Consider the following 27212-nt stretch of genomic DNA (forward strand, 5'->3'; position numbering starts at 1 on the left):
GCTGTTAGTGAGATCCTTTAAAATGACAACGCGTGGAGGAGACCCCTCTGCTCCGGTATGTCTGTACCCCCTTCAAGTATATTAGGCTTTCTGCCTCTGGCCGGTCACCCCTTTGGAGCCTTGTGTTTGTGAGGGTGTGAGTTCTCCCCTTACAGGCTGTGTACCTCTCTGAGGTCGTGCAGGCCATCAGAGAGTCAGGCAGAACACCGTAGACAGGCCTGAGGAGTCAGAGGCCGTATCTTTCTCAGGATCACTCTCTCCAGCCTGGACTTCAAGGGCTACGGGTCCGGAGGGCATTCTCCAGTCTTAGATACCATGAATCTCAACACCGGAATGCAGGCTGGAAACTAGGTCTGAAGGTAGCATTGAATCTGACGTGAAGGTGAATACATTTTATTCCTGTAAAATGCTACCCACTTTCATGTCATTTCCTGAATTTATTTTCCGTAGCTCAGCATTTTCCCAAAGGCTGGGGGTGGGGGCTGGGGGGTTGGTGAGCTCCACGGAATTCGATGCTCTGTGATAATAGAGTCACAAGGCTAGGTGACCGTGGGAAGCCTTGGCTTGGCCAGCACTTCACAGGTCGCCGCCCTGCTGCCGATGTGCGCTGTGCGTATCCTGAAGGACCCCCAGGGTATTCCACGTCTCTTTCAACAAAAAAACTTTGTCTCCCAGGCCACGAATCAATGGTCTCCTGAAGGTTGTGTTTTCCGGAACAGACTGGGAAATGTTGCCCTGGCCTTTCATCTAGTTTCGTTTCAGAGCCTTAGCCTGGCCTGCAGTGTGTAGTCAGACCAGCATGGAGGCAGAGAGAGCCTGGCCTTCGGGCCCCTCTCCCTCCCGGGGCGGCAAATCCTTCTCCATCACTTTGGAGGTATTGTCCTATCAAGAAAGGTAATGGTCAAGGGAAACAAAAGCAAAAGTAAACTGTTGGGACTACACCAGATAAAAAGCTTTTACACAGAAAAGGAAACCATTAACAAAACAGAAAGACATCCTACTGAACAGAAGGAGATATTTACAAATGATATATCCAAAAAGGGGTTAATATCCAAAGTATATAAAGAACTTAGACAACACAACACCAAAAAAAAAAAAAAAAAAAATCCAATTAAAAGATGGGCAGAAGACTTGAATAGACATTTTTCCAAAGCAGATCTGCACATGGCCAACAGACAAATGAAAGATGCTTGACATCACTAACCATCCAGGAAATGCAAATCAAAACCATGGTGAGATAGCAGCGCATACCAGTCAGAATGGGTAGTATAAAAAAGACAAGAAATCACAAGTGTTGGAGAGCACATAGAGTAAAGGCAACCCTTGTGCGCTGTTGGCGGGAATGCAATTTGGTGCTGCCACCATGGAAAATAGTATGGCAGTTCCTCAAAAAAATTAAAAAATAGAAATGCTGTATGATCCAGTAATTCCACTACCAGGTATTTACTTAAAGAAAAAAATATATTAATTTGAAAAGATGTGTGCACCCCTGTGTTTATTGTGGCGTTACTTATAATAGCCAAACTATGGAAACAGCCCAAGTGTCTACCCATAGATGAATGGATAAAGATGTGACACACACACACACACACACACACACACACACGCAATGGAATATTACTCAGCCATAAGAAAGAATGAGATCTTGCCATCAGCAACAACATGGATGGACCTAGAGGGTATTAGGCTAAGTGAAACAAGTCAGATAGTGAAAGACAGAAACCACATGATTTCACTTGTATGTGGAATCTAAAAAACAAACCAAATGAACAAATAAAAAAACAGACTCTCAAGTATAGAGAACAAACTGCTAATTGCCAAAGGGGAGGAGAGAGGGAGCAAGAGCAGAATAGGTGAAGATGATTAAGAGGTATAAAAAAGAACTAGTAGTATTTTCTGGAGCTATGTAAATATGACATACTATTAGCAATAAAATACCTGCTTTTATGGAGTGATCTTGAGTCTTGTGGTATTTAGATTTTGAACAGGTGGCCTGCCATAAGAGATAATACAGAAATACAATTAAATGAGAGAAACAAGTCACTGTCTAATTTTTTTAAGGTTACTTGAGCAGCTTTTGTGAACTCGAATAATTGTTAAACCAGATAATTATAATAAAAAGCTAATGTTTTGACTGCTTGCTATGTGATAGGCACTAGGCGAAGGTTTCATCTGATTACCTCATGGAATCGTCACCATTGCCCAATGAAGAAAGGTTCCATATGCCACAGCCACACCTTGTAGGTGGGGAATTGAGACTTCCAGAGAGTAACTGGTCTGAGGTTACTGAATAAGCAGTTGTCAGATTTTGCAAAGTGAAATGAAGAGGAGGAAGGGAGGGAAGTGGTTGAGGAAAGGGCGAGGGACAGAAGGGGGAACCGGTGAGCTCGGGGCAGGTTTTGAGGATGATCCATGAAATATTTAATTTGTGCCTGTGACAGGATGACCAGGAGCAGGGTGGCTGGGGATAGGGAGGCTCCGAGCAGTTTTATAAGCCACATTAAGAAGGTGGTTAGCAGTGAAGAGAGGCTTTTTAGGTGATGTTACTGAATAACGACATTAGGACTTTTTGTAGGTCACAGTGTGCCAGAGAGCGCATTCGGTTAGCGACTGAGGATTTCTACAAAGTAAACAGAAAAGCTTCAGTTGATGGTATTAAAGTGGGCAGCATAGCAACAAGGCATTGGATTCGCAAGGTGGAGATTGGCTTTCCCGAGTGATACATGCTGCTCTGTATCTCCTTGCTGTCTATCTTCTGCATAGCTGGCATTTTTGTTTGGTTTGTGATGATGATTTTAGGGTTAGCATTCCTGACTCTTTACAAAAGATAGGTGGTCCTTTTAACCCAAACTGATTAAAACCAGGTGCTGATATCTCAGTTCCGTCATCTGAGTGACAGAATTTTAATCCGATTCTGCTTTTGAGGTGATGTTCATCCCCATTTTATAACTACTCCCAACTCCTAGCCATATCCTCTCCTTACCTTATTTTTGAAGAACGCACCTGTTAACTCTAAAGCTATAAAATGTAACTCCAAAAAAGCAACTGTAAGAGTATTAAAACTATTTAACTGTTCTTATAGTGAACATTAACTAGCCATTCTTTTAAATATACTATTTTATTTTATTTTTTTATTTTTTAAAGATTTTTTTATTTATTTATTCGACAGAGATAGAGACAGCCAGCGAGAGAGGAAACACAAGCTGGGGGAGTGGGAGAGGAAGAAGTAGGCTCACAGCGGAGGAGCCTGATGCAGGGATCAATCCTACAATGCCGGGATCACACCCTGAGCTGAAAGCAGACGCTTAACTGCTGTGCCACCCAGGCGCCCCTAAATACACTATTTTAAAACCATGGTTTGAGCAGGAATGGCCCGGCTACAGTTAACTCCCTTTCTTAATAATCTTTATTTCTCACTTTATCTGCAGATCCAGACTTTTGGTTTATAGGCAGTGCCCATTCTTTCACTTGATTTTGAGCATCCTGGAGTGGGTGGCTTACCTCCCAGGGGACTCTTGTCTTCATCTCAGCGCTAGGTGGGTTCTTCACGCTGACCCCCCTGTAGGAGCTCCGCACTGGGGGAGGCCATGGCCCTCCCTCCAGCCACCACTTGTTTTATCCTCTGGGTGGCAGATATGAACAAAGGGATTGTATGAAGGGGGGATTATGAAGGACACACAAACTCTGCTTATCTCTAGTCAAAATAAGATAAGGGTAGATTCTTGACATTTGTGAAGGATATATCCCAAGGCAATCGCCAGTTCTCAACGTGAAAAAAAAAATCATTGTAACACACAATTCCTTCCTTCAGATTACTAAAGTATAACTGAAAAATGTAAATGATCTCTCTAGACCTTAACTACTTATCTTGCATGATGAGCAATTTTTGTACTGTCTGGAGCACTTATTGAAACAAATTCACACATCTTTTCTACTTACTTCCTTTTGGAGCATTTGGTAGTTTTGTTCACACAATGTGTCTGAGTCATCATTGCATTTGACATTTCAGTCTTTAATTTATCTGAAACTTCTATTTTGTGGTGAGGGCCTAGCACTTTCATAAACATTTCCATATTCCCCTCATTCTGTCATCAACACTAGAATCAACTAGCAGTTAATTTTGTTTGTTTCATTTCTTAACAAGAAACAATGTTTTATCTCTTTCTTTACGGTGGCCATAGACTTTAAGACTAAGCGCTCTGAGTATCCAGGCACCTTGCCCTTGCCCCTCAGCTTCACGGCATGTCTCATTCAGAGTCATGTCTCTGCAAGGTAACAAATTACTGAATGTCATGGGAACTTCAGATGCCTCCCAGGAACGGTAGAAGCCGTAAATAGTCTGTGAATGCCAGCGATCTACTATGTATTTCTGATACCTGAGTTGTGGAGAAGTGAACCCTACCCTTCCTCTTCTCATCCATCTGTGGAGCTGATGCATTTGCATATAGAGTTAAATACCTACTATTTTAAAGTACCCAAGAGCTTTGGGGAAGTTGACTTCCCTTAGGGACTTCTATGCTGTAGCTTCCATTGTTGGCAGCAATCACGAACTAAATATTTTCATGGGAAGACCTGCCTTTTGTTACATGGACAATTCTAAATTGACATGAAAAAGGATTTTCAAACATATTTTTCATTATTTTTTTTTTCTTGGGAAAAAAAAAAAATTGAACAGTCAACAGGTATAAAGGAATGTCCAGAAGGCAGATTCCCTCCCATGGCTCTGTTTCAGCAAACTGTTTCCCCTTTCTGGAGGCAGCCAGTGTTAGCAGTTTCTGATGAATCCTTGCAGAAAGAATGTATGCCTATATAAGTAATACACACAGCCTTTTGTTTTATAGAAGTGGTAGCACACAGTTTTTATACCTGGCATAAAATTAGAGTATTGGTACTGTGTTGGAGCTCTTTCTGTATCAGAATGTAAAGAGCTTCCTCATTGTTTTTTATAATGGCATTAAATGCCGTATGGATGTACCGCAGTTGTCCTTAATTGATGGACTTTTGGATTATTTCCAAGTTTGTTTTTTTTTTAAGATTTTATTTATTTATTTGACAGAGATAGAGACAGCCAGCGAGAGAGGGAACACAAGCAGGGGGAGTGGGAGAGGAAGAAGCAGGCTCATAGCGGAGGAGCCCGATGTGGGGCTCGATCCCATAACGCCGGGATCACGCCCTGAGTTGAAGGCAGACGCTCAACCACTGTGCCATCCAGGTGCCCCTATTTCCAAGTTTTTGACCTTATGAACAGACCTGTAGTCAGTGAATAACATTTTACATTTTTTTCTTTTTACCTATGTGTGAGTATTAATAGAATAAATTTCTATGGGTAGAACTGCTGAGTTGGAGGATATGTCCTTGGAAATTGATCTCCAGAGAGGTTGTTTTCATTTCTAATGCCACCATCAATGCACGAGAGGGCCTGCTTCCCCATATTCTCATAACACAGGATTTTTGAATATAAGATATTAACTAATCTTCTCATTGCCTGCTGTTTCTTGAAAACTAGTGGTATATGAGGTTGAGGCTTCCAGGGATTTATTCATGTAAGAAACTGAGCAAATTCATCCATTAGATATAATGTCCCAAGGGAAAGGCAAGTTGCAAAGCTTTGGTTTGGAGGCAAAGAATGGTGAAGAGAGAGACACAGAAGGTAATTCTGAGGACAGTGTTGCATGTCATTTAACCTGTCTTCCAGCCCTTTTGTTGGAGGCTTAGGGCAAGAAGATTGTAATAAAAATGAGTAAAAGCTAGAGTGAACTGCTTCACCAAAGAAGGACTTTGGGAGTCTAACACGGACAGTAATGGTCTTTGCCTTCAGTAAAGTCACCAGCTCCTAACAGTGAGCCTCGGTAGACACACACTGGACATCAGAACCCTTGATTTTAGCCATTTCCAGTTATGATAGGAAAGCTAGTGGGAATCAAAAGATCAAAGCTGCAGTGGTGTATTTGCTGGGTGTGTGAACCCCACAGTGGTCCCTTTTGACATCAGCAGTGGCTGGAGACTGTTAGGATTTAGAAGAGGTTAAGAGGAAAATAGAGGATCTTGGCTGAGCACAGAGGACCCATCCTTAGGAAATTTCCTTAGGAAATCTCAGATCATTAACAAGAGATTGGGGATGAGATGTTCTGCAGAATGAGAAGTGCCATTTGCAACTTGCATTGTGAATGACTCTATTACCTCCCTGCTTTTTGTGGTCCGTGCAATATAGGATACACATGGGACTGTGGAATAGTGCCAGGTGATAATTAAAGAAAAAGTAAAACAAAGCATCTCTAAGTTCTTAAAAAAAAAAAAAAAAAAAAGCTTCATTCTTAGGACCCCAACTGATTGAAGTGAAAGGACTTTCTTTGTATGTATGCAAGTGCGGACACTTCTGGAGAATGAAAACAAGGGAGGAAGACTTAGGGTGTCACGAAGAGGCAGCTTCTGTTAAAATAATATTGGTTGTCGGCTGTTGTCTGATGAAGAGATGATAGAAAATGTCTTAGCCATTCAGACTTCTTGTGATAGTGCGAGTAGCCATTTGGCTTCAAAATCAGATAGTGGGAAAGACAACATGGTAAATATTTTTATCCTATCATTATATTATACAAAATATTCACACACCTTAAAGTGAAACAATGAACAGAAAATTTTTAATAAATTTTAGGTCTGTGCTTATAGATAGAGTACACTGTAAAACATTACCAGTGTTTTGTGGAAAAAAGCAAATTCTAAGGATTTCCAAAAATGTGTCGTGAGCATTTATTGCAGGTTTTGTTCAGTGCTAACTTTTATTTTTTTTATTTTTTAAGATTTTATTTATGTGACAGAGAGAGACAGACGGCGAGAGAGGGAACACAAGCAGGGGGAGTGGGAGAGGAAGAAGCAGGCTCATAGCGGAGGAGCCTGATGTGGGGCTCGATCCCAGAATGCTGGGATCACGCCCTGAGCCGAAGGCAGACGCTTAACGACTACGCCACCCAGGCGGCCCCATGTTCAGTGCTAACTTTTAGATTTCCCCTGCTTTCTATTCCTTCTCCTAGTCACAGACAGGATTTTGCTGTTGTGAATTTTACGCATTTATGTTTTTTTAAGTTTTTAAGACTAGAATTCTATTTCTGTTGTAAATGTGTCTTAATGACACTTTGTTAATAAGCATATATTTGGTGGTATTTTATTAAAAGGATGCACATTGCACTGATATACATAAATCAAGAACTTCCACCCTAGTAAATTGGTTTCTGGATTTGTCATGTCTAAGGAGTAAGTTAGGGAAAAAGTAAGTTTAGCCAGATTCTTAGAGGTGCGACAAGACAAGACAATGGTTGAGAAATAAGCCCAGGGTTGAAATCAGACTGACCTGGTTTCAGATCTTGGCTATGCCACCAGATATGGTTTTGGGTGAATTACTGAAGTCTGCAACTCATCTTCAGTGTAGACTGGAGGGATTTTAGAACCCAACTTTTTGTGAGAAAGAAATAAATGAAAAGATGTATGTAAATTGCTGCTTTGAGTCCTTTTCTAGAAGAAGGTGAGATTGAATTAATAAATTAAAAAGTATTCGTATTATGTCTGACACTGAGTACTTGGTGAATAAATGCTATTGTAATTAGAGAAAGAACAGTAAAACTTTTATTTTCCATGGATCACTCAGGTTTTACCCAGTTTATCCACCAGGGGGAAAATTATGCTGTCACTCTACTGCCTATCAAGAAAAAGTTGCCACTCCTACCAGGCTTAATAGGGAAGTTGATTTTGTTGCTGATCTCTATTCAGTGAGGTAGGAGTTGGAGAGAACTTAAGCACAAGTCCTAATTCACTTAACATCCTCACTGTTTCTTAGATTCATCTTCCTCAGGCCTTCACATCTTAGTTCCTGTTTTAAGAGTTAAGTCCTAATGATAGTGAAATCTGGTACTTCTTCAGATTCAGAGTGTATGAATTTTGAAATGATCAGAAATAGACTTAATATGTAATGTTTGACATTTTCTCATTTAAAAGGGACAAAGGAAGAAAGAGTATGGAGGCATCTAATAAACTTCAACAAAAGCTAGCTATAATTCAAAGAAACACAGGTTTTTTTCTATTGACTATTTAACAATAAATGTGTATTATGTATCTAAAGAGACTGCACTTAAAATATATTTCTATTATAGAATTTTTCAAGCACTTCTAAACCTAAGATACAGTACAATAAACTGCTGTGGACCCTTCAGGCTTCTTGAGAATTACCAGCATGTTGCCTGTTCATTTCACCACTTCACCCTCTTGACTAATTGATAGCAAATTCCTAACTTAATCATTCCGTCTGTCAATTTCAGTTGACAAGGATGAAGTCCCCTTTTGAAAGTATATGCCATCATCATCCCTCCAGAAAAATCAGCATTTTTGTACATCATCAAATAGCTGGGTGGCATTCATGCTTCCCTTCCTGTCTAATCTTCATCATCGTCTTTAAGAAATAGTTTAAATCAGTGTCCGAACAAGAGCTATGAACTATGATATTGTGATTTATTAATATGTCTCTTAAATCTCTTAATCTAAATTTCAGATTTCCTCTTCCATGTATTTGTTTTACTCCTGGCCTTGTGCGTGTGTATGTGTCTGTGTGGCAGAAAGCCAAGTTTTTATCCTCTACAGCCGTGGCTCTCAAGTCTCTCTGACACTCTTAAGAATGATTGAAAACCCCAAAGAGCTATTGTTTGTATGGGTTATATCTATTAATATTTCCTGTATTCAGAATTAAAATAGATAATTTAAACTACTTACTTAAAATAACAGTAGCAAACCCATTACATTAATATATGTCTGCACAGTTTTAGTGAAACATAATCATAGTTTCCATAATGGAAACATGAGAGAAGTGGCACTGTTTTACATTTTTGAAAATCTCTTTAATGTCTGGCTTAGTAGAGGATAGCTGGATTTTCATATCAGCTTCTGCATTTAATCTGTTGTAATATGTTGTTTTGGTTGAAGTGTACGAAGAAAATCTGCTTCACACAGATGTGGGTTTGGAAAGGGGGAGGAGTATTTTAAGCTTTTTCATTTGATGGTGGACATTCTTCTGTGATACTACACCAAAAGTTGACAAGTGGTAGTTTCTTAAAGGTAAGTTGTAGTAGTGGGCAATTTGAAAGCCCGATGTTGAACTTTTCGTACTATGTTACATTAAAATCCATTGGTCTGTCATGCACTTGAATGGATCCTTTCCACGCATAATTTTGTGACATCAAGCATGGTTATTTGGAAAATACTGCTTCACTGAGTTATGCAAATCTCCCAAATGTTGACATATGTCAAATATAAAATATTTGAAAAATCCTATTCACGAATATCATCACGCATTTCCTTAGAAGAATATTTAGCTGTTGGGAAGCTGTCAAGAAGCTCATGGTGGTAGATACACGTTTTCCAAAATCATGGTTTTCCCTTGAATGCTGAAATCGTGTCTTCAGTAACAAATGCCGTCAGTGTTTCCCTTGACGTTGACAGGCTCACTTCATTTATTTTTGACAAAATATTTGCCAGATATCCAAACCTGAATGAACATAGTTTGTTAAATACATGGTCTTCCATGGAAGAAGCAGCTTGTTCTTCGTGCGTCTCAAACAGTACACAGGTGCTTTTCCTTGGTCCTTTGACACACCCAGGCGCTTTATGTGTGCTTCCCCTTTCATCACATAGAATAGTAGAAAGATGTGTATTCAAATATCAAGACTTAATGAAAGTTGTTTCTTGACTTCATCAAGGATGATCTCTAGAAACTGGCATTTCCTGGAAGTACATGGCGGTAAAGGAGGCGACGACTACTCCTACGTCGGGCACCCCGACTGTTTGCCCACTGTTGCTTGTGTACCATCAGTGCAGATGTCAACATTGCGAAGAAAGTGAATAATGTGTTAGTATTTTTATGAAAATAGTTTTGACTTGTTGGGCCTTTTGCAAGCGTCTCAGGTCCTCCCGGGGTCTGTGAACCACACTTTGAGAATTGTTAAGTGTTTCTGACAGTCTGAATTTTACTCCCTTTATTTTTATGGTGTGATCTAACATGTCTCTTTGTCTCTGGTATTTCCTGTAAATAGACTTGATCAGATTAGGTTTGGTTTTGTTTTTTCTTGGCAAGACAACTTCCTAGGTGGTGTTAGGTTTGTATTCTTAGTGGTCATCGATGGCCATTGCCAAAGCCATTCATTTATCGAGGATTGAAAATGCTAATGTTTCAGTTCTGTCATTCCTTCTTTATTTATTAGCAGGAACTCTTTCTAAACTGAAACTTCCTCTCACCAATGATTTGGCTACCCTGAGGTACAGTTCGCATGGGTCTCATGCAGTGTAGACAGGATAAATCCTTGTTTCTTTTTCCAGATAATGAATTGGTTCCCTTGTAGTCTTTAGAGGTGATCAATGAGGTGTTCTTGGTTTGTTTGTTTTCAATATCAGTATGAACTCATGGATTTAAACTTACTTGATGTGTTTCAGTTCATTGCAGGAGCAGTTTGGCCAGCAGGAGCCTCTTCGAGCTGGCTTCTGAGTTCTTTTGCTATGACCTCTGTTGTCTTTGATAGCTTCCTTGCTTTTTCTTGACCAGTTCCAGACTCATCTTGCCCATCTGCTGCTGAGCAGAAATCAGCCCCTTCCCTGGGAAGAACTCAGAGAAGTGGTGTGTAGAGACCACAGTCCGAGCACTTGGCTGCTCATTACTGATAGTTGGTGGTTGTTTCTAGATTTTGTCAGTGGGCAAAGCTAGAAACTATGCATATTTTTTAAAGATTAAAGTGCATCATGAATTCATACTGATACTTCTATTCATCTTTCATTGCTTATCAATGTCACCAACATAATTACTTACTTTCTTAAATCCCATACCACATAGACAACAGTCTCGGAATAACAATATCAATGTGACCGCTAACAATGTGATTATGGAAAACTGTTTTGCAGTTTTTAAAAAAATGCAAATTAAAAGCATTATCACAGTTAGTTAGCTGACTTGGTTATCTTAACATAGCCTTATTATAGTGTTTGCTGTATATTTTAAGACCACTTCCCTATTTTCCAGAGCATCAAATTGACAGATATCTCAACTGAATTAAATTAATCAATTTACTGAAAGAATCGGTCACACTGTGAATTCATTGAATTGATAGAGCAAACTTAATTGACAAGTTTAGTGTAGATGACAGTCCTAATGGACTAGAATTTTCTTGTTCTTTTTTATTATCTAAATGGCTTCATTTTGTTTATTAACATCTAATATTAATTCGGTCCTTTACTTGTACCCACTCACCTTTTCAATATCTTAAAGGAACAACAACAAAAAAAACCACTTAGTGGGCAAGAAATTCTATTTATTTGTATCATGATTTTTTGTTTTAAACGAATATGCTATGAAACAATTCCTTTTTAAGAATAGAAAAATTGACAATTTTTAATGTATAAATTTTAGTAATATTTTTTCGTCTGTAATTTACTAGGAATTGCACGAGAAAAAATGGTATTTTTGAAGCATTTATTTCTAGATCTGTGGATAAGGGATTTGTAATCAAGGAAATTATGTAATTATGGGAAACCGAGGTAATGACCACTCAAATAAAAACTGATTTGTATGTAGAATATTTAATGATATGCCCTTTTCCCCCTTCCAGGTTCAAAAAGAAATCATGACGGAATCTGCCTCCAGCGCAAGCGGTCAAGAGTTTGATGTATTCAGTGTTATGGACTGGAAAGATGGAGTAGGCACATTACCAGGAAGTGACTTAAAGGTAAGCTGTCTTTATTAAAGACAGCTCTCTCTGTGTGTGCATCTGTGTGTGTTTATTAAAATAAATTTGACTACATATGTGAAACAAGAATTAAAAGCATTAAGCATAACGCTCTAGGTTTCATATGATGCTGAGATCTCTACAGTAAAATTTCAAGACAATTTGAAATGCTGACGACTCGGCAGAAATCTTTGTCACTTGGGGTGGTGGACGGGAATATTTTGGCAATATGTGCTTATTTTGCAGAAGTTGAATTATAGCTTCCAGAGAATCGTCCCAGGTTTGACTTTAGCATGATGGACAATAAATATGGAAATGGTAGGCTTAGAAGACCTAGCTTCCTATGTTTTGTAGTCATGAACTTTATAACTTTAAATGAATAACCACATTCCCTGTGCCCTAGTTTTCTCTTTTAGAAACTGGATAATGTTAAAATATTGAATAGGCAGGGCTATTCTCCTCCCTTAAATTATTTATACTGTAAATATGGATTTTTATATAATCACTTGTTCAAAAGCTGTTCCTTCCTGTAAACCAGGTTGCTTTTCTATAGATGAGAGCTGTCTTCAGAGAGTGATGCTTCAGTCTGCTCCTTTCCTGTATGCTCACCCTGCTCCTTTTCTTAAGCCTCCCTAAACCCACTGCAGGACCACCTCTGCTGTTCTATGAAACATGGTTATGCAAGCGCTCATCGGGGAGGCCAGTCACCCCCACCTCTCATTTCTAATGTGTTTTTGCTCTAATCCTATCTCTGGGACCTTGAACCTGTCTGTGGCCTTTTAGACTTTGTGTTTGTATGTGGTCACTCAGGTGTTTGAACTCCTGATCACCCTCACTGGCTGTCAGTTGGCTTTCCTCTATAGTGCTCAGTGTTCTGGTCTATCTTGAATAGAAATTCCTGCCCCCTAATAGTAGCTTCCTGGAATCCAGTACCTTTTAGTGGCTACTTGACAAGTATCTCAGCCAAGCCCATTCTAGTTCATCCTCAGGGGTGAGATTTGGACAATCCATCATTGGAAAAATACTTAGATTTTAGTTGGGTTAGGTTGAATTAAGTGCAGTGTGCCATCGTATCAATCTATCTGAGTTTAGACTTCAGTGAAATCTGGAAAGGAGATACGGTTTTTAGTTTTAGTTCTGTATGACCTTGAACAAGTCAGTAAGTCTCTTTGAGCAAGGTTTCCTCTTTGGTGAAATAAGGAATTAAATGAATACTAAGGATTTTATCTGCTCTAACATTCTCCAAATGTTCATCTGCATTAGATATGATAGGAATCGAGTGCTGAAATTTGTGAGAAAGAAAAACTGTTCCAGATGCTCATAATGTCAGCTTCTTAGTAGCTGCATGAGCTTTGTCAAGTTATTTAAATTCCCTAAGCTTCAGAATCTTTATCTATAAAATGAGGAAATAGGATTTATGTCACAAGGTGGTTATAAGGATTGAAAAAAATAACATGTGGAAAACACTTAACAAATTGTATCTTTCCTGGCTTTGCGATATATTATGTAAGCTGCCTTTTTTTTAAATTATTATTATTGCTTTATTCTTGTATTTTCCATGTACATTTTTGTCCCTTCTCAATTGTGTTATTTTGGTGTCAGGTGGATGATGAAATTTATAACTTTTGTTCAGTTAGATTTTAAACTTTCTATCCCTGAGAAGTTTCCATCCCTAAGAAATTTAAATTGCCTGAAGGTTTTCTAAGCAATGGATTTTAGGAATTAACCTATTACTTTTATTAAGGTAATAAGGTAATTAAGCCACTTAGTGGGTATTATAATCTGGTTTATTTTATTTGACTTTTAGGCTCATCTAATTACCTGGGTAATTGCCATGTATCCAATTCACTATATGTACTGTAGACAGTTTGAAACCCCACTTCTAAAAAAAAAAATAATTAAATTTTTTTTCTACTTTATAACCATTTTTATCTGAAGAGATTCAAGGACAAGCCTGTTGAATATGTTACTTAGGATTTCTAAGTCACTTGCTCCTGATATTAATATCTGAATTGCTTAAGAGACCTGATTGAGAAATTGATTTTTCACAAAAATAAGATATTAAAAAGAACTTTGAATAGAACATGAGATTTACTCTCTGACATTGTGCCTTGTCTGTCTTACATTACTGAAGCTTCTGTTTCTTAATGGGTATATAGGCACGCAGATTTCCTCATAAACAAGGTGCTCTCCTTAGACAGCCAGCTCAGGTCAGTGCAGCCCCTGCAATCAGCTAATACACAGAAGTCAGTTTCTTATCATGGGAACAGGTTTTTATATGCTTCAGTTTATTGCCATTTTGAAAGAACGTTTCTCTGTAAAACGTTGCTGGCCAATCAAATTATGTCACTCTTCTGCTTAAAATCCTTTAGCAGTTTCCTGTCTTTCATGGCAAAGTTTATCACAGAAGTTTGTGGTGATCTGGCCCCTGCTTTTGTCCAGCTGCATCTCATCTCACTCTTCTGTGCCATCTTGTTTCCTTTCCAGCCCAACTAGCTAGTTGAAGGCTTCAAACCTTGGTCTGTTTATACCGGTTCCTGTTGCTGGAATCCCCTTGCCCCTCTTCATCCTGGACTAACCAACCTTTATATAAAACAGAGTGCAAAAACTTTTCCTTTGGGCGCAGCAGTGGGAAGAATAGAGAGCTTACTCTCTCATGAGCACTTTGCATCTTTTTATTTAATCCTTTCATTTAATTCTTTTGAGGTAGTTCCTATCACTGTTGTCAGTTTACAGATGGGAAAACAGAGGCCAAGAGTGGTTAAAGCATTTGCTCAAGGTCAAGATATTGGCAGAACTGGGTCTAAAGCTGGGCTTTTCTGATATCGAAATCAGATTCTCTTAACACTACTATACTACAGTCTAAAGAGAGGAGATGTTTTCATAACAAAAAAGATATAGGGAAAATGTTAGAGCAGTTTAGAGGTGGTATTATTTTAGCTGGAGGGTCAGGAAGGCCTTGGGAAGTAGTCGTCACGTGGTCGTCAGGTGTCTGAAAATAGGCGGACATCTGTGTGAAGACTTCTGTGGGCAGGGATAGCAGGCAAGAGAGAGAAGGGCATTCAGAGGAAGGCCTAGCCTAAGAAAGCATAGTGTTAGGGGAGAATGGCAAGTGTCCACTGGCCGTCATGGAAATATTGTAGTCATCCACAAGACATTTTTGCTTAAACGAGCTTTGGAAACGGCACCATTGCCTAATTATTCTGTAAAGTGGCAAATTAGTATTTGTAGATTAATTTCTCAGGGCCAGCCATACAAACAGGCAGGCATGATGTGGTAGTGGGAAGGTGCATGGCAGGGCTCCCTGTCCCTAAGCAATTTCTCTCTCTGAACTTCTAATTGATGTCTGAAATTTATCCACAGAGAATTATCCCTCTGGGTCATGAGGATTTAGCCATGTGGAATCCTTTAGTAAAATGCAGATACGCTCCTGAGAGCGATAGCATCTTATCTAGGAAGAATAGTTGCCACTTAACTGAGAGTCAGACCCTGCAGCAGCAATGCCGAAACCCGACTGGAAAATTCACTGTGCTCTTAGTGTGCAGTTTTGCCTTGTGATTAATGTTCAGAAGCGTGTAGTTACCAAAATCTTTGCTCTTAAAACAGATTGGTAAGTAGAACTCACATTTTCAGCATGGAAAGTAATAAAAATAGTAATCCCAGCAGCATCCTTTAATGATCTGTTATTAAAGACAGGCAAAAATCGGCAGAGGATCCTTTGCCTCTACAAGCTAAAATAAAGAAGAGAATTGAGTCAGTTGAAGGTAGCTCAAGCCAAGCCAAACAAGCAAACCTTTGCAGCCCCTTATATATTTCAGGCATGGTTGTTTTCTGACTGACCTAGATGTATCCGCTAACAGAACAGATTACAACGTCAGCTGATGTGTTTGACGTGCTTACTAAATTTCTTTTGTCAAGTTTATAATTTTGATGTTCTTGATTATGGAATGCAGCCCCTCAATAAATTTTTATGCTGCTTTTTAGATGTCTCGGTTAAAAGAACTAATAACGTTGAAAAAAGAAATAAGAGGGATTATTTCAAGTTTCCATGGCTCTAAAACCATTCATAAAAGTATTACCCATTTCAGAACCTGAGTGTTTTATTGGGGGGAAAAAATGTTAGGGAATGTGTCAGTCTTTCTGGAATTCCAGTAATGCTGGCAGCACCAAACAGGCTATGTTGTCCAGCGTTTTCTACAATAGTAACAATGTGAAAGACAGTAAATCCACATTGAGAAGCCAGAAAAAAAAAAAAAATTAATCCCTATGTCTTTTTGCATATGATAGGGTACTTTGAAAACACTTGGAGGTTAATTTTTGAGATAAAGTAACTTTGGTTAGGGTAGATGTTCTTTACTTTTGCAGGGTTATAGGATGCCTTTGAGAATATGATGGAACTTATGAACCTGATCCCCAGAAATATGTATGTGCCCATGACATAATTTTGCATGTATTTCATGGGATTCATCAATCCCCTGAAGTCCAGCTATGGATCCCTGGCTTACAGGGGTTAATTGTGTCCCTGAGTGTCCTGACATCTTTACTTTGTACTTCGGCTTAGGTCAGTTACTGGCAATAAGTATTAGAAGGAAAAGAGAACTGAGATTAATTGTTGTATTATGGGAATATTCTCTTTGACCTTTGTGAGTAGTTGAGCCTAAAGCTTCCAAGTGTCATAACTCTGAATTTTTATTTGAAGATTCCACTCACTGGTGTTCTCTTTCTCAGTGTTGGAAATGCAGGGTGCCCCCATTTTGCAGCAATCTGCAAACTTAAACCACAGGACACTCTCAGTGTAATGCAAATGGTGCTGTTTCTCACATTTTGTCGTTTTCAAATAGCTATTAATTAACAGCAACGTATAATAAAAGTAAAATCACTTACCTGAACCGAATGATAGGACAAAGTTCATGCCTATTGTTCTGTTAAACTTTCATGCAGAATTGATTTCTGTCTTATTCTTTAATATCATTAATTAGTAATCATTATGGCTTGTTTTTTCTATTCTTGCCCAGTAGATGGTACTGTCAGCTTTATTTTGAAATATTCCCTTTTCAGAGTAGATCATTTAAAAAAATTTTTTTTCCAAAAATAAAGTTATTTTTAGCTCTTTACCTCTCAATTACGTTTTTGCCACTTCCTAGACTGACATTTTTAGGTGAGCACACTAGGTATAGTAAACACATGTTAGCTGGGAACCTGTATCCGAAATATGTAGTAGAAACCATTTTCACTTTCGTTAACAATTTCAGCTTTGTCAGTCTAAAAAGCTTTTAATGATTGTAGAGTACATGCATAACATTTTTTAAGGTGCCGTGTCTTCCGGGTGGAAAGAATAGTAATTTTTGCTTCAGCTTTTTCTGACTTGTAGTCTGAATGATTCAATGAATCGTTCTATTGGCATGTTGACTAAATAGACGTTTTAGATTGGGGAATGGAAGGTCTTACATTTAACTACTACATATTGGCATGCTCATCCATATTTCTGTGGAAGATCTAAAAACTTGAAGCAAAAAGTTTTATAGTCTTTTGAATCGTGAGCTTTCCAGTTTTTCAACAGCTGTCAACATTAGTGGATCCTTGATGTCATTTTATTTTATGGAAAAACAGAGGACTATGGAAAACTTAGAACTTCATGAATAGGAGAGAAAACCTAGTTGTTTCCTGCGCATAGATAGTGGTTAAGCCTTCAACACACGCACAGTACAACCAGGCTATTGCAGAAACATAGTTGGTTTGAAGCTTGCCATGAGATGAGAGGACATTTTCAATATTTGGAGCCAAAATGTCCATGAAGTCAAAATGCCTGTAATTTTTAGTGATAGCATTGGCCTGCAGATCTCATAGACTTTACCAGTTGTTTTGGAGGACTCCGGGTGAATAGGATGGAGAATTCCAAAAAGCAATGAAAGAAAGAAGTGTAGAGCTGGGGCTCACATGGCTCACACATCAGCTTTCCTCGTGTACATCTCAGAAATATTAGGAGATGTGGGTGCAGGCCATTATTTCTGGAAGAGAGATTTCTTTCTCTTGGCCTAGGTGAACTTGGGTGAGACAAGTTGACTCCTGGGAAAACAGTAATTCTTCTTTTACTCATTTGATTACTAAGTAAATAGTAATATGAAATAAGAAAAGAAGTCCTAGCAAAACCTGGTCTTTGAAATGGTAGAGCACATGAAGTGAGCAGCAGTCAGTTCTACCAGCACAGTGTAGGGTTCGTTGGTTACCGTACTGGAAGAAGTACCTTGCTGCTTCGTTCTTTTTTCCCTTCTCCAAATCCCCAAATTAGTAAAATGCAAAGGACTTAATATTAGTAGAGGGCTCATCTGTATATATGTGCTGAAATGAACTTTTAAAGCATAATTAATTTGCTTGAAGACTATATGTGTCAGCCATGAAATGATGACCGTTTTGAGCGCTTTCGTACATGGAGCCTCTTTCTACCATGTTGTCCCTAGTTTCGGGTGAACGAGTTTGGTGCCCTGGAAGTTATCACAGATGAGAGTGAGATGGAAAACGTGAAGAAAGCAACCGCTACCACAACTTGGATGGTACCAACTGCTCAAGAAGGTAAGAATGGGTCGTCTGCAGGGCCCTTTCTTTTGAAAGTTTTAAAAGAAGAATATCTAGGTTTTATAATAGGCTGGAGCTTTGAAAATCTTGGGTGATTTTCATGTCATATGTTCTTAGGTAAATTTCTATAACAAAACTCATATGGAACCAACTTTAATATTTTAAAATAACTATAAACTGTCTTCTTTCCTAATGCCAGATCTGTAATAGCACCAGGTTAATTGGAAATTATCCAGTAAATCCAGTGTTGTAATAGCCTACCCAGGTGATTTAGCCAAAAGCCTGCCACTTTTTCTCATCTACTCCGATGGTTGTAACTAACACCTATATGCTGATGACTCCTAAATCTATATCTCCAGCCCCGACCTCTCCCCCGAGCTCCAGGCCCGTATTTCCACCTGCCTACTGGACATCTCCACCTGGATGTCCCACAGGTACCTCAAACTCCACATGTCTGAAATGCGATTCATTTTCTATTTCTTTCTCCCCTTCCCCCAAACCTGCTCTTTCTTCTGTAACCCTTATTTCAGTTGGTGGTAGCACCATCCACCCAGTGGACAAGCAAGAAATCTAGGAGTCATCCTGAATTTGTTTTCCCCCAGTCCCGTGGCCTGTTACACAGTCTCTTGGTTTTTATTTCCTAAATACATCTCAGATCTGGCTTTTTCTACTAATGATCACTGCCACTGCCTTAATGTAGGCCCTTATCAGCTCTCACCTAGAGAATCACTCTGCTTCTGATTTCACCTAATTGATCCCACACCTTGAAGTCAGAGGAACTTTTGTAGATCGCTGATCTGACACTTCGCTGATTTCTTATTGTCTCTGTAGCCGAACATACAAGGATCTGGGTGGCACGCACCCACCTGCTTGCTGTGTCTCTTTGCTCTCTGTTCTGTTCTGTCTGTACACGGTGTCCTGGTAGTGCCCGCAGCACTGAATTTCATGTAATTCTCCCAATATATCACGTGGTCCCGTGCTCCCTTGCCTTTGCTCATGCTCTTTCTTCTGGGATGCCATTTCTCTCTTTGTCCAGTTGGCAAATTCCTCTTGGCCTTCGAAACCCAGTTGAGGCTTTTATATCAGACAGTCCTTCCCTGACCTCACCCCAGGCCGAGTGAATCACTTCTTCCTCTGTACTACTTCTGGAACTTGTTCATGCCTTAATTGCATGTATCACATTTTATTATAAATATTGGTTTTCTTGCCTGTCTTTTCTTCTAGACTGTGAGCTCTCTTGGGCAAGGTCTGTACTATCATTATCAGTGTCTAGTGTAAATTGGTGCCTAATAGATGTTTGCTGAATGAATGATTAGCCTAACAAATTCAGGCAAAAGGGAGCATGAGTTCCTAAATGATTTGGATCATTATGACTTAGATCTTTTACATTAAAAGTCAAATAGGTAGTGATTTAGCCAATTTAGTAGAACGAAGCCACTCGTCAAAAGGTAAATAACATAGATAACCCTTTTTAAATTGTGTCAAAGATACATCTAGAAAATAGGATTCTGTAGGTTGACAGTTTCATCTTCTGAATTTAGCAATGAAATTTTCTTTATTTTACTTTGAACTCTGTAGAAAAAGCCTTGGATAAGCTTTTGTCTTTTCTGCAGAATATTTTTTGTTGTGTAAATGATTTGAATGGTTGCTGCCAACTCCATTCTCTTCTCCCTCCCAAGCCCTAGAGATTGGTCATTCATTCATTCAACAAACATTCTTCTTTTATTGTGTCGCTAACAAAATTATTAGAAGAAAAAGTTTCAATGTATTTTGGAATGCTTTCGGTCATGATCCTAATCGTTCTTGGTTTTTTTTCTCCTTTTCATCTTCTAGTCTTTTCAGAGAAGACTGGGATGCCTTTCAGGTTGAAGGATCCAGTGAAAGTAGAAGGGCTTCAATTCTGTGAGAACTGTTGTCAGTATGGCAATGTAGATGAGTGTCTCTCTGGAGGAAACTATTGCAGCCAGAATTGTGCCCGGCATATCAAAGACAAGTAGGTTTTTGCCCTGTTTCATCTATAAAATGGGTTTTAGAGTCCAAGGTCATGGTGCTTGGGAATACAGAGGTTCTCTGACACCTGTCACCCACTCATGCCCTTTTTTCTCCCAGAGAGTTTTCCTTTAGAGACATGTGGGCCCTGACCCCATTATTTCCATCATGTCTGATCTGAGTTGTACGCTTAAGTCTTATCTGCAAGCACAGCCTCGGCCTCTTTAGCCTTTTGATTACATTGTGTGCTCCCTGGCTGAGAGTATTTGAATTTCTCTGGGCTACATACATTTTGATGATACTGATGTGTATGGAAAAGCAGTTTTGTTTATATTTGGGGGGTTCTTTGGTAACTCCGCTAAAACTCCCCCAGTGAAACAAAGCCACCACAAATTGGGAAGCAGCTGAGTGAAGATGGCCGTGGAGAGTTGTGTAATGAGTTGCCTAGCCGCAGACCTCAGGGCAGACTGAGGAGTAGGAGACAGAGGTGTCCACTGTGGCTGACACCGCTGTGTGACCTGGCCATGTGGGGACAGTCTGACAAGTTCAGCTAATCACCATGGTGTATTTTCTCATACAAAGAAGTAACTTGACCCTTGTATTTTCATGGTGTTTCCCATGTATTTTCACCAGCACAGGCCTGAGAATTTTCTGTTTTTTTGGCCAACTTTTATTTTACAAAGTTACACTTGGCCTTTTTTCAGTTGCACTTGTCATTCTTAATAAATGCTAGATCTTTGCCTTAAAATTGCCCTGAAGGCTAAAACATCTCTAAATAATTGATTCTTTTATTAGTGTGGATGACAGATGTGAAAGACAAATCATTTTAAACTTGTTAGAGCCTGTTACACATACAGCGCTGATCCCCTTTTAAAATTAATATAGAAGCTAATTTCCTTTTTCTACCATGAGCTGTTATACATGACAGTGGTTTCGAGTGTTCCTTAGCTGTGATACTCTGATGCCTACACGCTCCTCCTGGTGGTTACTGTTTTTCCTTTGGAGGATGATTTTTTTTTTAAGTCGCATGATAATCAACATGTAGATGTTTGATAGGTATTGTTTGCTGTCACTATTTTGGGTTTATAAACACAACAGAGATCAGAAGGAAGAAAGGGATGTAGGAGAAGACAATGAGGAAGAAGATCCTAAGTGTAGTCGGAAGAAGAAACCGAAGTTATCTCTGAAAGCCGACTCCAAGGAGGATGGAGAAGAGAGAGATGACGAGATGGTTAGTATCTCCTGTGCACCCACGAAGGAGCATGGGGGTGCTTCTTAAGAGAGTAGCTCCCCGGTCAGAGGTGGGGTTGCCCGACTTCCAGTGCTGGAGGAATGACTGTCTGTGTTACCATCAGCACGTTACCTCCCTACCCTCTTCTGGGTGTCACTGTCCACCTTTCAAAATGAGAATAATAAATAATAGTACACCTCCCTTAGGCTGAAGAAGTAGGATGTGCTGAAATTTATTACTGGAGAGAGAGGCCACAGCAAAATCTTCAATTTTGCAAATGAGTCGTCAATCCCTCTCGATAGCAAAAATGTCAATCCCATTTTGGTAAATTGCAGACAGATCTCATAAAACTATGTGAGTAGGTAGAAAATGGCAGATAAATGTCAGGTGTATTTAGGGGAAACTAATTCAGAACATGCTAATTAAAACATAAATATCTTACCCCTAACGTCTGTATTAATGGTCCTGTCTGAAAAGAGAGCTTTGAGGTCTTGAAGCCTTTCCCTTCAGATCAGTGTTGAGCCACCAGTTATTTGCTTGTCTCTCTGCTAGGAGCTGGGAACACAGGGATGTGTGGCAGCAGGAGAACAGGAGCTCTCTTCTCAGGGACATCACATTCTTTTAAGGGGACATCTAATGAACAGGAGACATGGCAGCCTGTGATAAGTGCTATGTGAGAATACAGGAGGGCACCAGGATTGGCCGACTCCTTTAAGCTGGGTTGTCAGGGAGGCTTCCCGGAGGAGGTGGCACGAGCAGTGTGATCTAGGTACTAAGAGGGAGCCAGCTTTGTAAAAGTGGGACTGGGGAGCCCCCTGGGCAATGGAATGGCTAGGGAAGAGTCCCTAAGAACCTGTGTGACATGTTTTGTTGGAGGAAATAAAGACAATCTAGTTGAGCCTTACAGGTTAAGGGAGGGTAGACTAAGATGAAGCTGAAGAGGTCCAGGCCATGTAAGGCTTCCTGGGAAACCAGACAGGCAGGGTTTCGTTCTCTCGTGTGTGAGATGGGAAGCCGCTGGAAGGTTGACGGCAAGGGAATACGGTGATTTATTTTTTAAAGCGATAGCTCTGGTGTTGGCGTGTGAGAGCAAGAATGAAATCAGGGAAACCCACAGTTTATTGCAGTGGACTTGGTAAGAAGGCTACGGAGGATAGAAGTCACTGGATTTAGGGTAGATGTCGGAGGCAGGGTCATCAGGGCGTGTGAGGGAGAGAGAAGCATCAGGGATAACTCAGGTTTTGGCTTGAACAATTGACTGGATAATGACACTATTTATTGAGGATGGGAAGACCAGACTGGAGCACAGAATCTAGAGTCCTTTGTCGTCTGAGTTTGAGATGCTCACTAGGTATCCAAGTGGAGATCCCAGGTGGGCGCTCGGATACGTGAGTGTGGAGTCAGGGAGGAGGTCGGGGCAACGGACTGGGGAGATTTGGCAGACAGATGATATTTAAAACCCAGGGAGAGGCGTTCAGTAGAGAAGAAAAAGGAAGTGGGTTGGAGGAGATACCAGCAAAGGGACTGAGAGAGACAGGCCAGTGGGGTGTGAGGAAAACCCGAACACAGTGGTCAAGGAGCTATAAGAAGGAAGTACTCCAAGAAGGCGGGAACGGTGTCTGTGCTGTTGCAGAGTGTGATTCTTGGAAACGTTCTTATTTTGTAATGACCTCAGGCCAAAAGCAACACAGTTCTCAAATGACCTATATTCTTTCTTCCTTTAAAAGTTACGAAGTGAAATTGAAGAAAAGTACAAAAAATAATAATGCTTTCTGACAGCTCTCTAACTTTTCGTTGGTGCCAGTTTCATGAGCTTTTAAAATCATAATTTTCCTTTCTTGCTGTAGGAGAACAAACAAGATGGAAGAATCCTGAGGGGTTCGCAGAGAGCCCGAAGGAAAAGACGAGGTGATTCGTCTGTATTGAAGCAGGGTAAGTTGATGAAAGAAAGGTTTTACTTGTGGCTTTATGAAATGGTAAGTATTTCACACAGGTAGACATTTTAGTCTTAATTGTCATGTACACTAGGGTAGTGAAGGTATTATTTTGGGTTTTTCTTTGATTAAATTTTGTCAATAAAAATCAGGGTTTCGAAGAAGTACATAAGGAAAAAAATGGAAATTAGTAACTTTTGAGTAGTGTCCATGCAAACATGAAAACATCTTCCTATATTTTTCCATCAAGTAGGTTTTTTTCTACTTCTGCACATTGACTAAAACCTTTGTTCTTGTTCACTTCCTAAGATTTTAAGTTTTTAACGTTTCCTCTCAGACCACAACCTCCTGATGGGGAACCTTTTTTGGTTCTGTCATCGCTCCTCAGGCAACACTTTATTTTTCTGACGAATCCAGTCCTCAGACCCTTTCCTTTTATACTTGACTGGATGGCCTTACCTCTTTGTTCGTCATGACCCTGAGGTCATTTCCACAGAGGCCTCCATGTCCTTCAGTAGGTTTTGTCTCGCCTTTTTGACCTGTCCCATCTGCCCGCCAGCCCTTCATGTTGGGTCTCTCCACAGAGGGCAGCCCCACCACCGACCTGGCCGTTCCTGTTGTCCCTGCAAACCGGGGCCGGGAAGCCAGAGCGCCTCCTCACTGCGTGAACACATTCCTTGCTCGTTCCTCTCTCAGTTCCGCAAAGACAGCCTCAGCTATTTCTGCCTGCCTCAGGCACACAGCTTAACTCTTATATTCTTGGGGGAGATGACCTTCTGTTTTACATCGCGGAGATGAGAGGGCGTAAATGTCTCACTCTGCTCTCTGCCTCACAAATGTTTTAACCTTTCTCTCCCTTCCACTTTTCTACCTTCAGGGCCCTGGCTCTTCTGGGACCTCGTTCCTTCAGTCATTTATTTTTCCCCCTTAGGTATTCACAATTTTTTTTTTCTTTTCATGGGTTCCATCTTAGCCTGCTCAAATCTCATCCCCCAAATACCTTTCCCCCAATTTTGATACCCATCAAGCTATTATCTTCTTCCTTTCATTTCTATTATTTGTTACATTAATCCAAAATAAAATTGATATTGGCTGGCTGCGTGTCTTTATCACTTAGAGATTCTTTTGCAGCTCAAAATCTGGCCCTTGCTGAACTGACGACCCCTTCCCCTCCCAAGTTAGCAGCCATTCCCTCAGCACTCCGTGCACTGGCTTCTTCTTAGTCCTCAGCTTCTTGATGCCATTTTTTGATCTCCTTGTTCCGTGATATGGTTCTATCTTGGTTTCCTGTGTTGTCTCCTTCATTTATTCTAAATTTTTCTGCTGCTTTCTTCTACCATCATGACTGGTCGTACACCACAGTTTACGCCTTAGCTTTTGCTTCTTTGGAAGAGGGACCAGAAGGAGACTGGGAAATGCCAGCCATGGGAGTAAAAGAAGAGCCTGGCATAGTAGTTGTTCCAGAAGTGAGACTTCACAAGATACATGTCTGACTTCTTAGATTTGGGAACCCTAGCCTGTTGATCTCACTTGCTTTTCAGGTTTGCCTCCTAAAGGAAAGAAAGCCTGGTGCTGGGCATCCTACCTGGAGGAGGAAAAAGCTGTGGCAGTGCCTGCGAAGCTCTTCAAGGAGGTACGGGCCCTTCTAGAAAGCATTGTCTGCATTGTCTATAAAGATTGTCTACAAGGGCAGAGGGTCTGGAATTCTGATCTGGAATTAGCATTGATGTCTCCATTGTTTCTTTAGGAAATGTGACGGGATAATTTCTCAAACGTACTGTTTTTCGTGAGCATATTTATGTGGAGGGGTATGTGCAAAGGCAGCTAACATTAATATATGCTGACCGCCCCCAGCGCCACGTGCACGGGCACATGGCGAGACACACATGCCCTTTTCTCTCGACATTTACCGGGCTTTCACTCAGTAGTTTTGAGACAGATGCCTCTACTACTGCCGGAAATCTCGTAGATAAAGGAAACCTGGCGTGACATTTCACGTCAGCATTACGGCAGTGGGAGAAGCAAACATGAGTTACTGAGGTTTATATAATATCACAACAAAAATCCAAAAGCAGGGTATTTTATTATATTAACTGTAATAAAACCATTTTGTCGTGACTTAAACGCAGAAGTACAGATACTAAGTGTGGTTCTGAGTGGGAGCTGCCAGCCTTGAGCTAAACCTGGGGTCAGGAAGCTTTTTCTGTAAAAGGGCAGATGCTACATATTTTAGACTTTGTGGGGCATCTGGTCTCAGTGGCAGCAACTCAGTTCTGTGGTTGTAGTGAAAGCAGCCATAGGCAATATATAAAGGAAGGGCTATGGCTATATTCTTGTAAAGCATTATTTATAAAAACAGGTTGTGGGCTGGATTTGGCCCATAGAGTGTTGTCAGCTGAACCTTGTTTTAAATTATTTAATTTTATTTCATCATGGTGTGTAATAAAGCCTCCATTGATACCTTGTTACAGATGCATTCCCGTAGGCAGTTTTTAAAAGATGATGAATAGTAAATGTTCTGATGATTACATCTACATTAAGAATATTTAATTTAAACATAATTGTAGTTACCTAAGAATTTGTTCTGTATAATTATTTTCTGTAACTTTGATTCTTTGTAGAATAGGCTTTTTTACATTAAAAAAAAAGGCTTAAATACAGCTAATGACTTGAATCAGTAAAACCGTCATGTAATTCACACTGTAAAAGTACTAGAAGAATGTGAAGTATGTCCCTCAGAGCCCTGTCCTCCAGGTCCCAGATTTGCCTCTCCCAGTAATGAGTGATGACTGTTACCAGTTCCTCCTAGAAAATCGTATGTGCAGATAAGCAGTAAATATACACAGATCCCGTCCTCCCCATCTTCAGCCAAATGGTAACATGTCACACACACTGTTTTAGACTTGACTTTTTTTTTTTTAACTTAGTTTGGAAAGGATTCCATCTCAGTTCATGATTCCTTTCATCATTCTTTCATACTAATTCATAATATGACATCTTCTGTCTGTTCCATAAGTTAAGCTGCTCCCTGTGGGTTGACACATCTGTGTTAATGTGTGACACACATATGACACCCACATATACGTGTTTTGGTGAATGACCTTGTACACCTGTCATTCTGCACATACTGTGGACATCTCTGTTGGATAATTTCTTAGAAGTACTGAGACAAACACAATGTCCTGTTTGTGTAGATGCTGGGACGGGGCTCGAGGTTGTGCCAGGTTAGATCCCTGCTAGTGATGGATCTATGTGCCTGTTCCCCCAGAGCCTTGCCCACACTGTGTTACCGGACTTTCCGATCTTGACAAACCTGATTAGGGGAAATATGTTTTACTGTAATTTTACTTTGTATAACTCTCATGGGTGAGGTGGAACATCTTTTCAAATATGTGAAACATTTCCTTTTCTGTGACCTGTTAATAGTCTTTGTTCATTTCCCACTGGATTATTTGGTGGTCCTTTTCTTTTGGATTTTTAGGAATTATTTATCTATTTGGTTAGTCTTTATTTAAGAATGGCAATTATTCACATTTTAATTAGGCTTTTGGGATAAAATACTAAAACTGCTGTCATTTTGCATTTTAGTATCAGTCCTTTCCATATAACAAAAATGGGTTTAAAGTTGGCATGAAATTAGAAGGTGTGGACCCTGAGCATCAGTCTGTGTACTGTGTCCTCACTGTGGCTGAGGTAAGCCTTGCCTTGTCTTTATTTTTGCAATAAAATGGTGAC

The 27212-nt window shown here is 39.9% G+C and overlaps 1 protein-coding gene across 2 annotated transcripts in view; it reads left to right on the plus strand.

The window, feature by feature from the left end:
• Positions 1–27212, plus strand: part of L3MBTL3 (L3MBTL histone methyl-lysine binding protein 3) — a 111738-nt gene that overhangs the window by 11758 nt on the left and 72768 nt on the right. The window contains exons 3-10 of one of the 2 annotated variants that reach the window (XM_008691113.2): positions 11634–11750; positions 18209–18320; positions 18683–18757; positions 20157–20316; positions 21411–21543; positions 23391–23475; positions 25019–25110; positions 27066–27170. In XM_008691113.2, coding sequence (XP_008689335.1) covers positions 11649–11750; positions 18209–18320; positions 18683–18757; positions 20157–20316; positions 21411–21543; positions 23391–23475; positions 25019–25110; positions 27066–27170 — 864 coding nt within the window. In that variant the 5' untranslated portion in view covers positions 11634–11648. The remainder of the gene's footprint in view (positions 1–11633; positions 11751–18208; positions 18321–18682; positions 18758–20156; positions 20317–21410; positions 21544–23390; positions 23476–25018; positions 25111–27065; positions 27171–27212) is intronic. The other variant, XM_008691114.2, reaches the window with a different exon arrangement.

Source organism: Ursus maritimus, unplaced genomic scaffold, assembly GCF_017311325.1.
Source record: "Ursus maritimus isolate PB19 unplaced genomic scaffold, ASM1731132v1 scaffold_13, whole genome shotgun sequence".
Taxonomy (NCBI): domain Eukaryota; kingdom Metazoa; phylum Chordata; class Mammalia; order Carnivora; family Ursidae; genus Ursus; species Ursus maritimus.